Source organism: Coccinella septempunctata, chromosome 7 (assembly GCF_907165205.1).
Source record: "Coccinella septempunctata chromosome 7, icCocSept1.1, whole genome shotgun sequence".
Lineage (NCBI taxonomy): Eukaryota > Metazoa > Arthropoda > Insecta > Coleoptera > Coccinellidae > Coccinella > Coccinella septempunctata.
Genome location: NC_058195.1, coordinates 31,565,304 through 31,583,070, shown reverse-complemented (window position 1 = coordinate 31,583,070; position 17,767 = coordinate 31,565,304). Strand labels below are relative to the sequence as shown.

The following is a 17,767-nucleotide window of genomic DNA, read 5'->3' as shown; positions in this document are numbered from 1 at the left end:
TTTCGGGAAAATCCAAGATGTTCAAGAAGGATTTCAATGTATTCGTCTCATCTGATAGAACTCCGAGACAGACAGATTATTTCAATAAAATCAAAATTGAATTAGAGCAACGGAAATCTTCGAGTGAGAATGTCGAATTGACGTTTATGAAGGGTATCCCTATTATTAGACCTTTAATCTAAATTTCCCCAGTTACAATTCGAGGAAGCACGTATCAAAACGTACGTGGCCTCAATTCTAAAACACATGAACACAGTTCGGCTGTGGCAAGTGGTGATTTTGATATTATATGAGAGACATGGCTGAAGGATGGTGTGTATGATGGTGAATTGTTTCACTCTTAGTACAATGTTTTCAGATGTGATAGATACCTGGTTACCACTCGTTTGTCAACGGGTGGAGGTGTACTAGTGGCAGTTCGCAGTGAGTTATGTGCAGTTGGAGTTGATTTATCAGGGCTTACAACTCCTACCTTTCGGTCGATGCAGTAGATTGTAAGATCATGTATGGACCTCATTCTATCATTGTAGAACTGTTATATGTTCCACCACGAACAGATATTGCAAGTTATCAACAACTGTTTGATTCACTGTCTTCATTCAATACATTACTAAACAATGGATTAGTTGTTCTGGAGGACTTCAATTGTCCTAAATATACTGAGAATTCTTTATCCGATAACCGAACTTTAATAATCAACACGTTTTCTGAGTCACTTGAATTTCACCAATTTAATGAAATACGAAATTGTGGAGATATATTGTTAGATTTGGTTTTTTCTAATTTTAAGTGTAGGGGAGAGTTCCTTTGAACTAGACAGCTCATGAACCGGACGCTACAGTTTTCTACTACACTCGATAGCAATTCAGCATCCCTTACGTAAATCCCATTTTCGCAACATCGATCGAGATCTCTTGTAAAATAGCTGACCCTGTTGCTCGCGCCTTGTTGCCAAAATGGGATTTACGTAAAGGATGCCAAATCACCATCGAGTGTTTTAAAAAACTGTAGCGTCCGGTTCATGGGCCGTCCAATTCAAAGGAACTCTCCCCTAGGGTTTCCGTCTCAGAATGGTCACTTGTACGAGTGTACTTTCATCATCCATCAATTGAGGTTTCTTTCCTTCTTTAACGAAACATGGGAAATTTAAATTTTTCAATATCTTACTCTATCTATACGTATTCTAAGTTTGATTGTTCAACGGCAAACTATGTAGATATGTACCGCTGTATATAGGAAACTGACTGGTCACCTGCTATGAACGAAGGAGATCCGGATTTGGCTTGTGTCAATTCTCATTCCCTTCTACAGCATATTTTTCTTTACACTGTACCAGTTAAGGTTTTGAGAAAGAGACGCTTTCCGTCATGGTACACAACCGATGTTATTGATACTATTTATCTCAAAGAAACTGCCTCAAAGAACTTTAGGAAATACAATAATGACTTCAATCATCTCCGCTATGAAAAACTTAGAAGTTTACTTAAATCAAAAATGAACAAAGCTCACAAATATTTTGTAAGTACTTCTGAACAAAAACCACCGACAGATCCTTCAAGTTTTTGGTCTTTTGTGCCGGAGAGCAGAGGTCATTCTTGTATACCCGGTGTACTATGTGATGGTCATCAAATGTTGCACAAACCACAGGATATTGTGAATGCACATTTGACGAGCACTTCAGGATAAATTACACAAAGACTCCGATCGCGGTTCACCAATATCTACCAGTATACAGCTTTTGGTAGCACTTCGTTTCTATGCGAGTAACAGTTTTCAGGTGAAGGCAAATATAAGATATATGCACTATTTTCAACAAAGAATTAGATACTGATCCTTCGAATAGAATTTCTGGTTTTGATATTTCCAGGAAAATATGGTGTATTCTGAATCGTATAAGAACAGGTCACAGACGCTGCAATAGTATAGCTGGTAAATCATGGTCCCACTTATAAATTTCAGGAATGTTTTGGGGCTATACATGCAGTTTCCGAGTCTTCTTTGAATTGGGTTATGAATTTTAGATCAATCAGACATATTGAATCGAATTTTCTTATTTTACATTTTTCTGCTTTCATTTTCTTCCTTTTTCAGATGAGAGTTTCTGGTATATTTACTTTTCAAGATCATCAACTATGTGATTATATATCTTTATAGCTTGTTCATGGAGATTTTCGTGGTTGAAGTCAATCTAGTGCTGCGAAAAATATTTCGCTATGTTTAGCGGAACCGCTGAAGAAATACCTATATGTTCCGTTGAATGTTAATGAATTCAGAAGGAATACTGCTGAATTTTACCGAATTGCTAATTTTCCAAGGGTGACGGGGCCATTGATTGTACACATATTAAAATTGAAAATCCAGGAGGTATGATCGCAATGATGTTTTCCGAAATAGAAAGGGCTTGTTTTCGTTGAATGTACAGGTATTTTATCTAAACTTTTCTGTATTGTATTATTTATTACAAATAATTGTTTTTGTATTGTGATATATGTTATTAATGAAATTATTTGGTTCGTTTTCTCCTGCTCTCCTTTTTTCAGGTGGCCTCACTCGGAAATTTTGTTGTTGTAAGACATCCAGTTTCAACTCATGACAGTGTCATATTCAACAGAAGGGCTCTGCTAACCCGTTTTCCAAAGTTCACATTATTACATTCAAAATATTATTGCTTGTCGTATCTCACAACTTTTTTTGTCCTTTCAGATAATCGAATCCTGCAAAACTGAGAACAAAATAGAAATGAATCACGACTCCGAAGACTGGAAACAAATGGGACCAAAGAACAAGCGTAACATCACGAGAAAGGTTCAATTCGACAAAACTCCAATCAGCGACATATTCGGCGGACTCTTGTGCTCAAAGATCCACAAAACGGGAGATGAATCCACAGAAAACATACAGCCGTTCCTGACTCTTCAGCTGAACATCAGGACGGCCAAAACCATCACGGAAGCCCTGGAACAGCTGACGATAAAGAATCAACTTGAAGGAATAACTTCGGCCAAGACGAATCAAAAGGTGGAAGCGTGGCAGCAGGTGCTGATCGAGAAACTGCCGGCTGTTCTTGTCCTCCATCTGCAATGTTTCCGTTACAATGGGAACGGTTGCACGAAGATTATGAAGAAGGTGGAGTTCCCCATCGACCTCCAGGTTGATTCCAAAATCCTGTCGGGAAAACCTAGCAGTTCTTCAGAGAAACAGTACAAGCTTTTCGCTGTCGTTTACCATGAAGGTAAAGAGGCCAGCAAGGGACACTATGTGGCGGACGCGTTCCATTCTGGACATCATACTTGGTTGAGGTTTGACGATGCAAAAGTGAGGTCAGTGTCAGTGGAAAGTGTTTTGAAACCGCATGGAGACAGAGTTCCTTATCTTTTATTTTATAAAAGAGGTGATATAGTTTAAGGTGTATAAATTGAACTATAGAATAATAAATTTGTACATATTAGCGAAAAGGATCGACTAAAATTGTTTTTTGTTATTTTATGAGTAATGTATTGTAAATCTGAAAAATTATAATTATATTTATGATGTTATGTAAATATATACTATATTTTAATAAACAGACTTTATAATATATTTCCTCAGTTTTATTGAGCAGAATTTCGCCGGAATGAACGATTGAAAAAAGCCTAAATTAGCAGTGAATGAAAAAAAAAAACATAGACTAAAAGATAATCTATATATTAATAAAAGAGGATCTATGGTTTACTTCAAAATGCTTTATTTGTTGTGTTTATTATTGTAAGGGCAAGGTTTATACAGGGTGTCCCGTAAAGACCACGTCAAACTAAAACGGAAAGTAGATCAGAATGTACTCAACCTGATGTGAAAAAATCGTTCATATGAAAGTCTCACAGTTTTCGAGATATTTGATGTTTTATGAAAATGTTGAATTTTTTCACTTAAACTGCTTTCTCTCTTGCGGAAGCTACAATTAAATACTTTTCGTATCAGTTTTTTTCCGTAAATTTTGTTGAATGATTACTCCAATTCATGCAATGAAAAATACCACGAAATATTATACAGGGATTCTGGAAAAAAAAATTGAAATTCATGTTCTGAAGGAAGTGTTTTTTTGTGCTGAATTCTATCTGACGTGGTATAAAAAAAAGACACTAGACCTTTTCTGCATATTACGTTGAAAAGTTGCCTATTCTGTGAGGATTCCGAAAAGGTAAAATACAGGTGATAACCTTCGTCACGTAAAAAGATATTTGAATGTTTATCGAGAATGGAACATTTCTATGAAAAACTGCTTTTCTCACCTTTTCCATAAATACTTTAATTTTGCACTTCCTGCTGAAAATAATCAATCAACAAATCAACAAAATGTTATTAAGATGCTAATTCACTGAATGAGTTTTATTATTTCTTTTTCTTTGCCTAAAGAACTCTCGAACATCGATATGATGTGATGCGATTCAATGATTCACCAGACTTAAATCCTCTGGAATTTTTTACTGGGGTTTTTTGAAAAAAGGAAATTTATTCGAATCCTATAAGAGATGAAGCACACCGCATTCGTATTTCAGCAGCCAAAATAGCGGGGAGAAGTTTGTATGGTTTTAAAAAAGGTATTTCTCAATAGATGATGGGCATGTATTAGCGAAGGGGGTGGTCATTTTGAGCATTTGCTCGCATAAGAATCCTGAATTTTTATTATTGATATTTTTATGAAGTTTCTTCACAATAGATTTGTTGATGTTGAAGGTCCTGTGCGTTATTATTATTATATCATTGCAATTAAAGAAAAAAACAGAATAATTTAATTTTATAAGAAATTTAGGGACTAACTGACATTTTTCAAGCGAATCATTCAATATGTTACAGCAGAATCTGCAAAATGAAAGAATTTGTGGAAAAGGTGACAAAATCAGTTTTTCACAGAAATGCTCCATTCTCGATAAACATTCAAATATCTTTTTTCGTGACGAAGGTTATCACCCGTATTTTACCTTTTCGGAATCCTCACAAAATGGGCAACTTTTCAACGTGATATGCAGAAAAGGTCTAGTGTCTTTTTTTTATACCACGTCAGATAGAATTCAGCACAAAAAAACACTTCCTTCAGAACATGAATTTTAATTTTTTTTTCCAGAATCCCTGTATAATATTTCGTGGTATTTTTCATTGCATACTTATAGTACTTATAGGTTTTCATATGCCACATTGTCACACAATCACGATGAGTTAGTTATTATTATTTACCCTAGAAATAATTTAAATGGCAAAACTAGGTTTGCCGGGTTAGCTAGTCTATATATAATAATAAAAGAGGGTCTATGATTTACTTCAAAATGCTTTATTGTTCAAACGATCGCACCAAATTGGACAATTCTTTATTTGTTGTGTTTATTATTGTTAGGGCAAGGTTTATATAACTAAATATTCTGAAAAAAAATTGTACAGAACAGAAAAAAAGGCATTCCTTTTTCTTACGACCAATCGAGCAATCATAGAGTACTTATAGGTTTTCATATGCCACATTGTCACACAATCACGATGAGTTAGTTATTATTATCTACCCTAGAAATAATTTAAATGGCAAAACAAGGTTTGCCGGGTCAGCTAGTATGTAATAAACTCCTTAGCCTTCTAATGACCAAGAATTGCGAAAGTTAAAAACTGGAAAAGGAATAAAACTATTGTAAATAGCATAATTCTCAAGAAAATTATCATGAGTTTTCTCTCTCATCAAGAAAATGAATAGTAGTTACAAACAAACAAATGGTCTACTCCACTATATATTTAAATTATGCACTATGCATTTCGGCAAGGTAACTTGCCATCATCAGGTGCTCTAAAATCAAACAATTTGTCAAACAAATGAAAAGATCTTAAATTGAACAAATTATAACCTACCGATGCAGTTGTTAAGACGTCAACGATGTAATATGAGCAAAATGGAACAAAAATAAACAAAATCATCGAGAAAACACACTAATAACGACATCTATGTTTAACAATTAAAATCAAATTAAACATATCCACAATCACATGTTCAACAAAAAGGGGGAACATGAGAAAACACACGCATTAAAGAAAGAAAACCTAGATGTCGTCCCGTTCTTCGATATTGTCTAAAATTACAAAAATGAACAGTCCACGAACAAACAAAAACAATAAAATAATAAAACTCAGCAAAAATCAGGCACCTCGTATAGAATTGAAAAAAGTTGAACAGTCAAAGTTAATCTGCTCATTGACGCAGTTATATTCTTGAGACCTCAACGCTCTGTTGATTTCCAAGATCTCCAGAAGATCCAATTGAAGACTCTTCTCACAAACATGCAAAACTTTGACACCAGTTCTTGGATCGAAAGTATGGCCTGACTCTAAGATGTGGTTGGCGAACTGTGATGGGGTGTTGACGATATCTTTATCTCTGTTTTTCTCTATATGTTTCAGATGTTCACCAACCCTTGTTTCTATTCTCCTCCCACTTTGACCTACGTAAGTGATATTGCATTGGGGTTGGGAGCAAAAAAGTTGGTAAACTCCAGACCTTTGTGTGATGGGTATTTTATCTTTAGTGTTGAGTAGATGTTTAGCCAGGGTATTAACCGTTTTGAAGGTAATCAGAGTATTTTCTGTGTGAGCACTAAACAGTTTAGCGATGCTTACTGATATCTGTCCACAGATGGAATTCAACAGAAGACCTATAGAAGCTTGAGGTTTTTTGGACAGATATCAGTAAGCATCGCTAAACTGTTTAGTGCTCACACAGAAAATACTCTGATTACCTTCAAAACGGTTAATACCCTGGCTAAACATCTACTCAACACTAAAGATAAAATACCCATCACACAAAGGTCTGGAGTTTACCAACTTTTTTGCTCCCAACCCCAATGCAATATCACTTACGTAGGTCAAAGTGGGAGGAGAATAGAAACAAGGGTTGGTGAACATCTGAAACATATAGAGAAAAACAGAGATAAAGATATCGTCAACACCCCATCACAGTTCGCCAACCACATCTTAGAGTCAGGCCATACTTTCGATCCAAGAACTGGTGTCAAAGTTTTGCATGTTTGTGAGAAGAGTCTTCAATTGGATCTTCTGGAGATCTTGGAAATCAACAGAGCGTTGAGGTCTCAAGAATATAACTGCGTCAATGAGCAGATTAACTTTGACTGTTCAACTTTTTTCAATTCTATACGAGGTGCCTGATTTTTGCTGAGTTTTATTATTTTATTGTTTTTGTTTGTTCGTGGACTGTTCATTTTTGTAATTTTAGACAATATCGAAGAACGGGACGACATCTAGGTTTTCTTTCTTTAATGCGTGTGTTTTCTCATGTTCCCCCTTTTTGTTGAACATGTGATTGTGGATATGTTTAATTTGATTTTAATTGTTAAACATAGATGTCGTTATTAGTGTGTTTTCTCGATGATTTTGTTTATTTTTGTTCCATTTTGCTCATATTACATCGTTGACGTCTTAACAACTGCATCGGTAGGTTATAATTTGTTCAATTTAAGATCTTTTCATTTGTTTGACAAATTGTTTGATTTTAGAGCACCTGATGATGGCAAGTTACCTTGCCGAAATGCATAGTGCATAATTTAAATATATAGTGGAGTAGACCATTTGTTTGTTTGTAACTATTATTAAAAACTCCACCGATGGACTATTACCAGATTTTAATAAAATGAATAGTGACAAAAAATTTTATTATCTCATGAATAATGAATATTTTTCTATTATCCATTGTGTTTCATATGTTGGAGGACTTCGAATTGAATCTTAGTGAATATCTTGAATAGAAATGGACAACAAACTTTTTGGAAAAACATTCCCTGTGATTTATTATTGAAAAAGACCCGAAATATTTGAGTTAAAAACTGTTTTTTCTGAAAATCTCAATTTTAATGAAAGTTTACTCTACATTGACTGTATAACTTTTTTTTTAATATTCTCTCGGAAAGGTTTTGAACGAAACAAGACACATTAAATGGAAGTAAAATTCAGGATTTCACCGAATCTTATGTGGAAGAAGAGAAATGAACCATTTTCAAAATACTGAAATGCTGATTTAAAACTTTCGTTCTCCACCGTGGAAAAATGCTGTGTTGCTCTGATGAGGCCAAATGAGGCCGAAACCATGGTCAGCATCTGCTTTTCTTCGGTGGAGCGTACTCCATTTGGGGCCTTGACGATGGCAAATTGGCTAGCTCAATTCAGATCGTAACACTTGTCGATATTCATATCGTCGGGTGGTATGCATCTGAATTTATCCTCAATAATGTTTAAGTTCACCCATATTAACTTTCTTGACCGAAATATTGGGAAATGAATTAAGACTCTTTTATCTGCATAATCCGTTCATTGAAATTTCTTAGAAAATGGGTAGGTAGGTAATAGTTTCGATTAACGGCGGTAAAGGGATTCAAACCCTTCGGAAAATGACCATTTTCAAAAGGGATGTGGTGTAATTATGAATATCGATAAGAAATAGAATTCAGAAAAATAATAAAACGTTAAGTCTGAAAAGACATGCTTTTCAAAAGAAATGAGTTATGGAACAATATTGTTTGAATTTATGAAGGGCAAAAGGGTTCCTTCAGAGAAATCGATAATGAAGATGTTAAGCTTACGAGTAATATAGGTACCTGAATAAACTGCTCAATTACGTATCCTTCAGATTAGTTTACTGTTCAAAATCATTTTTCATGATATAATATACAGGGTGTCCAAAAACTATTCGTTAAATATAGAAACGACAACAAAACTAGGAGAATAAACTCTGTACTCTATCCAAGTCATAAGTTACCTATGACCTAAAAAACTGCATTTTATTGCTCAATAAGGTTTTTTAACTGCCTTCCAACGAATATCAGGAAAGAGAGAAATTTTGTAGTCTTTTAAAAAACCATATTGTCCTTAATTTTGAGAATAGAACCATATAGCATTGAAGAATTTTGTTCAGCATGTTACAGATTGAGATGAATATGTTTGTTACCTATATATTGTGTTTTCAGATTAGTTCAAATTTTGAATGTGACGTATTTTCTTTTCACTTGTATCTTTGTTGAGCTGCAGTGATGTGAAAATAAAGTTATCTATATATCTATCTATCTAGTGAATCAAACGTCACACCACGATAGAGTAGACCAAATATTATCGAATGACACCAACATTAGTTCAACGAACATGCACCGTTTCCAAAATAATCAGAATTTTATTAAAATACCTAAAGTTGTCGATTTTCGAAATATTTTTCTTGATCACAGGGCCAGTTTATGAAGAAGGATATCGATTTTAAATTATATTGAACTAAGATGGCATTTATGCCTCCTTTGGGTCCTTCATTTATTGTAAATTTTTTAGGAATTTTGGTCAATAAACTAAACTAAACTAAGTTTATTGTTTTATCTCCCCTAATTGAAATTATTTCAAGTAGTTGATCGATAACCTAAGTAAATCTAAATTAAAACAATTGTTTTTTTTACATGATTTTCATTACTCAAGATAAACCCCCTCTATAGGGGTGATAATATGGGAAAAAAACGCTGTCCTTCCACAAATTGGCCTTGTGATTGAAAATCAGCAACTTTAGGTTAGGTTTTTTTCAGAAACGGTACATTTTCGCTCAACTAATGTTGGTGCCAATCAATATTTGATCTACTCTATCGTGGTATGACGTTTGATTTACTAGTTTTTGGACACCCTGTATACCTACCTATTATTTTAAAGTCTTAAGTTTTGATATTCAATTGTTTTTACTACTTAGAAGTATGAGGATTTAAGATTAGTTACCTAATCTTTTCGAACACAAGATATCACCCCCCGTCTTCCAGTTTTTTTAATTTAAACATTACGTACCATGATAAACGAATTAATTCAGATGCATAACATCCGCAGATAATTAAATCAACGAATGTTACGATCAGTCAGCATCTACTCTTTGTCGACGAAATGAAAATTCTGGTAATACTTCGAGCGATGGTAGTTTGTTAGTTCGATTTAGATCGTAACATTCGTTGATTTAATTATCTGCGGATGTTATGCATCTGAATTAATTCGTTTATTATTTACCTGCCTTACTGTGAAGGCGTGATCCATTTCTTATATTACGTACCATGAAAAATACCAAAAAAAAGAATCAAACGCTTGAAACTAAGTTTGACGAAAGTTTTGTAAGATGAAAGTGTTCTTCATATTTTCTCTCATAATGCGACGTTTTCGATTAATTTGATGTTGAAAAATTGAAAAGTATCTGTGAATTTTTTAAAATTGGGTACTTTGGCTGATTACAACTCTTTTTAGAAGATATACAGATGTGTCGTGTCACCAGTAAACTAATAACCCAAATTGAGTTATTAGATCACCTATCTCCTTATGAAAATTCAAAATTACTAAATCTATTCATCAGGGTCGAATCGAAAAAAATGATATGGGAAAAAAGCGTTTTTTAAGCTCAAGAATCTACTTATGAAATTATTGTACGAGTTAAAGACTTACCCTGTATAGATTTAAAAAAATATGGAAAACTGCAAATTTCACACAATTCAACTATTCATTTTAGGCCTTGAATTGTTTCAAAAAAATTAAGAGTACCTATCCACTAATCCAACAGGCAAAAAAAGTTTAGGGCATACCGTTTGAGTCAAATAGAAAAGAATATGATAAATATTGAAGAATTAGATTTCATTGAAATGATTCCTTTTCTTCGACGAAACTTACATCTTAGAAGAGTTCCGGTATGTTCCATTTTTGAATTTTACGCGATAAAATAATAAAAATGATTTGTGACGAAAACGAGAATACAAAAATTAGATGAAATAAAACTCAATTTTTCTAGAAAAATATCAGTATGCGCTTTTAACTGAAGAAATAGATATTGTAATATCTATTATCAAATATAGAATAACAACATTTGAAATCGAAAAGTAGTCAGATTTCCAAATTGTGCGCAAGGGGGCGGTCCCAACCCCAGGTAGAAGCATGATGCCATTCGTCAGAAACGACGAAATTACGTAGAAAGGTAGAAACGGTAGCGTGCTATATAACCTAGCAGTCATTTTTCGGTCAGTCAGTTGAGTTAACCTCAATGGTGTTAAGATTGTTTAGACTGTTTGAATACTCGCAAGTTTTCGAATATTATAAACGAACTTTAAGGTGATATTACAGTGTTGTGATTGATGATTGATGAATTTTCAAGTTATGGATGTAAGTAATTCTTTTTTTTAATCTCTAATCAGTTGGTTGCTATTCAATAATTTGTTTGTTGTTCAGATTTTCTGTTTCAAACAGGTATGTGTTATTTTTTTATTCGAAAATGATCATGTACCTATATGGTATTATCTCTAGAAGTTCAAAGATATTTTCAGCACTTTGAATATAACATTATATCAACTTCAATATCTGAAATGACATTAATATTAATTTTATTTTCAGAATATGCAGTTTTTAGATATAACAGGGTTGGAAGTGGACGAGATTCGTCACATAAATTCTTGTCTGTCCGATACCCCTCAAAGAATCTCCTTGCCTTGGACTCTCAAGAAGAAATCTCCCCAAAGTGAGTATTGTGATGTATTTTTCAATAATAATATCCTTGCAAATGTAGTCCAAGAAAGATTTGATGTAACTAGAAATTTAATAATCGACTTATTTTCAGAAAAATTACACAGAAAACCAAATGCAGCAGTCGAATGTAAGAAGCCATCAGACGTTGATGAAGAAACACTGATCTCATACGACAATGCTATATCTGTTGATACACCCACTTCTAAGACGGATCATTTCATTCCCACACAAGTTTCTACAACGGCTGACAAAGAAACAGTTCCCTCCAATGAAATTGCGGAAGAACTTCGCAATTCACCGAGTGCCCCAATATCGAACCTGATCGAAAGTAATACCGAAGTGATGCCTGTTAAAGTTGAAAATATTGTGGCAACATCCTCAGTAGGGTAGGTAAGCCGATTCTGAACCACTTCAATGGCGAATGAAGAGTAATCCGACAAAGTATGATTCGGAGTACTTGAACATTATGTGGTTGGATTATGAAATGTTATACTGGTGTGTTATTAGATTGATTGATGAATATTTTTCAGAGTTAGATGAAAAAATCGTTGTTTAATTAAGGGTGGTGTCTCTGTGTGCGTGAAAGGAAGAAGCTATAAAGGTGGTCCATGATTTCGTATAATAGATAAAATTGGAAATGTTTCTTTGTTCCTTTGACAGAGGTTCTTTTTTTTTTCATCTGTGGAGATGTTCCGAGAAAAACGTTTGGGTCTTTTATTGTTTAAATAAGGGTGTCTTTGCATGCCGGAAAAAAAGAGCAATAAAGATCGGCAATAATTCAGTATAATAGATGAGATTCCTTTGACAGGGTTTTTTTTTCTTATCTATGAGGATGTTTCGAGAAAACTATCAGTTTGGGTCTTTTATCATAAAATGACAATTATCTGAATTAATGGTCACTCTTTTACTCCCCAATATACCTGTGGATTCTAACCGTAATAAAAATGTAAATTTTACCCATTCGAAATAGTTTTGGTGCTATAGGTATTCGAAGATGTCAGTCTGCATTCCGCCTCATGTGATAAGAATGACAGGTTTACTCATTCCCTTTGTCCCAAAATTGGTACATTATGACCGCTAATGGGGGCTGAAGGTTTATTGTGTTTAATGACAAAGGGCGGAGCTATCCCTTAATTCTTCTCGATACACCTGTCGAGTGGCGTTTCTCACCGTAATAAATAAAAGATTTAATTGGTCTTCAGTTCAGATTCGTTTGATGCAGATCTTTTATAACGAAAACAGTCTGGTTATTTTTTTGAATGGTAGGAGGGGCTATGATGTTGAAAAAATTGTAATGGTGAAATACATAAAACGTTGATGAATTGTATGTTCATATCAGTTTTCAATAAGAAATTGTTCAGCCTTATCCGAGGAATTCATACAATACTACTTCTGAAATATAATGGCTGAATATTCAGTAAATGATATCGTTTGGAAATATAAACACTTCATCCAATACATCGTCGTAGCAATAATAATAGTAATAGCAATTCTGGTGCTTATAAAATATTATAATTATAATAAATTGGTTAAGCCATCTACTATATGTCAAAAGTTCAAGTTTCATTTTGATCATATTCAATGTCTTAGTTGTGGACTTACAATCTTCTGTTTCGGCAAAAGAATTCAAAAAGATTGTTTGAAAATGGATGCCGAAAGAAACAGTTTCATTATCGATGGAAGAATATACTGCTGTCCACTGAAATGCATCGGATGGGGACTAAATGTGGACTCTGTTGATGGAATTGCATGTTCAAAATGTGAATCCTTTGGAAATTGCAGATGCGATTGTGTAACTTATCAGTATATGAGACAAAATAAAAATTGATAGGTAATGCATAGTATGATTTTATCCTCCTATTCATCCTATTATAATTATTATTATTATTATTAAGACTTTCGCATTGGTGACTTCACACGCTTCTCCAGAGCAACATTCACTTATCTCAGATATCAAAAGGATTATGCTCTAATGTTTTTTCACATTTTAAGGATAGATAAGATGAAGGTAGCTGAAATAAAAAAAAATATAAACTTGATACATTACTCTTTATTCAATCTTATATGTCTAGATGAACATTTTATTTTTAGAAATCTATGTTTATTATGAAAAACATCAATCCATTTATCATTTGATCTATTAGCAGTGTCACACAACCATGTATACAATTTCTCACAATTATTTATAGTACAGATTCTCATATTATCCGCATGGGCAATGCATTCAGGTTTTTCCATTTCAAATTTCGGACATATCTCATTCCCCAAATTGATCATTGTAACGGTAGATTTCAATATATTCATTAAGAACTTATATTTTGAAGCCCTTTCAGATGAACAATATCAAGGCCAACCAATATCTTGTTGAATATGTTACAAGTTCCTTATAGTCAATGAACCCGTCACTATATTACAGCCATATTTTGGCGATTAAGCGTCTTAATCGATGTCTTAAAGCGTCTTTAAGCGTGACGTCATTAATTTTGTTCTCGCAAAAATAGAATATCGCTGATGGTTGAGTCATCTGTCGTTGTCATTAGACAACGAATCGAATTGTGAATTTTTCAATTTCTGTTCTTTGGCTATTATTTGAAAAATATTTATTTATTCTAAATGATAATGCAGAAACTGCAATATTGGCAATAAAAGCACTCTTCCCTAGTAGGAATTAAAATCAAATTCGATATAAACAACATATTCTCTTTCCGCTTAAGACGACACAGGCCAGAGACAAGATGACTCTATGACACAGGCGCTCTCCACAGACCGCCAGGTTCCGCTTAAAGCGTCTTAAAGACTGACGTCATGACTTATTCGCTCGAATAGCACCGCTTAAAGACGCTTCACGCGTCTTAATCGCGAAAATATGGCTCTAATACTGATCATATCGATGTCAACTTTCGAACTGTTTCAGTTAGAGGCAAATACTCCATCACACAGTCGTACACGATTATACAATATGCTTTAGTGGAGGTGGGAAAACCAACTCTAGATTCAATCTCAAGTTTCACATCAACAGTTGAAGATTTAAAAGATTCACTTCGTCTCGAGCAATCAATAACAAATAAGCATCTGTTTTTGAAGTCTGAATATTGCAATATTGGATTGATTTTCAGATTATTATAACTTGTTGAAAATTCTGTATAATTATAGTATGCTTCTGCATAATCATTTTTATTGAAATTCAATCTTAAATTTTCTTGAGGAATGAATTCACCATTCAGTAGCAAACGGACATTTGAGATGTCCAGATTGTCGAATAACGTGGAATTTTCAGTACTCTTATTTTTCTTATTTGTCTGAAAACAGCATATTATGAATCTAGGATAATCAATAATTGAAGTGGTTTTGATATTCCATATTTCTGTTAGAGAGTTGGCTGTCAGAGTTGGCAATTCGTGAATTTCCCATTTTCTGAATGGAAATAATATTGCTCTATTTGATTTCATTGATTCTAGTAATTCAATCTTCAATACATCATTTGGATAGATATGTTTAACTTTCAGTTCGATACTATCAATTGTAAATTTGCCTTTTGTAGCATTGACTGTTTCCTCGGGACCAGGTGTGATTTTCATAGCATTATTGTCATTTTGAGATCTCATCAATCGAATAGTTTGCTTCCCACAGATAGCTAAACGGTAATCGTCGAAGAAATTCAATACATGTCTTAATGGTATTCTAAATACAAAATTTCCATCAGCGTTTATTTTAGGATCATCAGGATATGACCAACTAGCTGTTTCCAATTCCCTCACAGAATCTTTATCGTAACACAGATATCCTTTTATTGTACTTATTAATCCTGGATCTCGTACCGAATCAACTTCAGTTCCATGTAACTCATATGAGATTGTGTCAAAAAGGAAAGCTCCCCCATTCAAAACTAATTGAACAGTTCCATTACCAGCAGTTTTTTGAAGTTTTCCCTTAATGATGAGAGCTGCATCATGCATAAGGACCCATGTATCAGCACGATTTATGGTTATTTCAATAGTATCATTATTGCCGAAAGATTTTACAAACGGCAAATACGTTCTTGTCTCCACTTTTGTGATTGATTCGTCATTGTTGACTGGCTGATATAGGTTAAAGGTGTTGTTGGATAGCATGTCCAATAGATTTTAGGAATAATTTATTCTTCACGGTGAGTTTTCCACCCAGCTTCTTACACGTTCTCTTCACAACTGGTTTAGATGGAGTAGGGGCTGCATATTTATTTTTCACAACTGGTATAGATGGAGTAGGGGCTGCATATTTATATGATGAGTTAATTATCAAGACCATTTTTTCAATTCTAATCGTATTATTATCTCCTCACCCCTGAAGTTAACTAGTTCAGAATCTTGATCGAGCACTTTCAAAGTTATATTGTATATTCTTGATGTCGTCAGTGGCAAATAAATCAAATTTCTAGGCACTTCGTCGATACTATATCCAGGATCGGAGTCTACTGAAAATTCATATATTGTATGTGATGGTCTATTGTTATAGAAAGCTCCTCCAGTAATATTGCTATCTATGTGTATAGTTTGAACCTTAACAATATTAACAGGTATATCAGATTCGTGAATTTGATTTGGTGGAAGAATTATTTTAGAGAACCCCAAGAGTTTTCCAATCGAATTGTCTTTGGAGAAATCAATCGCAAAGTCTTTATGGTAAATTTCACTTTTGAGTGTATTGCGATTGGGTCTTAAGAAAAATAGTTCCTCACTGTCACTCCTGTATTTTTCTTCCGGAAGTAGTTTTTTCTTCAGAAATTCTTCAATATCACTTATTTCATACGCCCCTGAAGGAATTTCAATTACCTTTTTATTTTCATTCAGAAAGTCATCAAAACCTGCTTTAGTTTCATAATAACAGAACTTATTATTATTTTCGTCAATGTTTGGGATTGAGTTATAAGTATGAAATCCTATCAATGCAATGCCATACTGGTAATTTGGATCTAATTCTATTGGAGTTGGTAAATCAATAGAGAGTATAGGAGATCGATCTTTCAATGTGAAAAGAACAGACATGACTGAAAGAGAGTAACACATCATCTATTCATTTATATCATTTTGTTTGATAAAAATTCCAAACACAGATGACCACAATTGTAGGGATTAGTTCTCTGATAATCAGTTTGGTTATATTTAATTTCAGAGTTTCTGAAATAACGAACTAATTCTTTAGGCGGTTTCAAATTTCCATAACTATCAAAATATTCCACATCTTTTCCCTTTTTGACATATGCAACCCAGTGCGTTCCTGGACCATATGAAGTATCTAAATTCACAACTCCACACTCTGTTCTGTTTATAGCTTTTGGTAAAGTGTTTCGCATAAATACACCTCGAAAATGAGGAATACTTTGGGCAAATTGTAATATCTCGTGATCATATAATGCCCTTTTGGGCAAACTTTTCAGAGGTTTTTTTTTTTTTGCTTCTTCAAAAATAGTCCATAACCTTTATTCATCTTTGTTAAGAACAATCCATGTCCAATAGCTTCCATAGCCCTATTATGCCGTTTTTCTTCCTCTAACTTCTTTTTTGCTCTGTTGGCATTGATAACAGCATTGGCAACTGAACCACTTCCTCCAAGCACTGATCCAATAGCACCCAAACCAGCTAAAATACCCATTAATGGTAGTACTCCACCACACTTACTTTCAAAGGGTATAGTTCGTGGAATTCGTATTTTACGTTTACCACCTGCCCTTTTAACAGCTGCTCTTGCTGCTCTCAGAGCTATGGATGCTGATTTCTTCAGATCATTCGTATTAGATTTTTGTAATATTTTATTCACAGGGTTCAATATAGCAGTCCGGAAGGATTTTCGATATCCCATACCTAATTTTCGTTTGGCTTTCATAGTACCAGTTACAAAAAGCGCTGCAGTTTTTTCACGCCACGAAGCGTCCTTGGAGCGAAATCAATTCCAAGCTCTATCTTCCAATTCTTTGTCTGCTTTATGTCTTTCTTCTAAATTGTTTGTCCTGCTATAGGTTATATCATGAACCTTACACGCCTGATCTAAAGGATTTATTCCAGGATCACCTCTTTCTAATCGTTTTTGCAGTTTAGTACCAGGTCCACAATATGAGTATCCTACAGAGAGAGAAAGAGAGAGAGAGAGAGAGAAAGAGAGAATATATTAATTATAATCGTACAACTTTCATCATTTTTTTTCTCACCAGGCAAATGGAGTTCAATAGGAAGCTTATTTATTTTGGAGTTTATAA

The 17,767-nt window shown here is 34.0% G+C and overlaps 1 protein-coding gene across 1 annotated transcript; it reads left to right on the top strand.

Moving 5' to 3' along the window:
• Nucleotides 1–11,072: 11,072 nt before the first annotated feature.
• On the top strand, nt 11,073–11,925 carry LOC123317814. The gene is made up of 3 exons (XM_044904424.1): nt 11,073–11,175; nt 11,404–11,527; nt 11,627–11,925. Exons 1-3 carry the CDS (start codon nt 11,155–11,157, stop codon nt 11,923–11,925), a joined length of 444 nt encoding a protein of 147 aa, XP_044760359.1. The 5' UTR covers nt 11,073–11,154.
• Nucleotides 11,926–17,767: the final 5,842 nt, after the last annotated feature.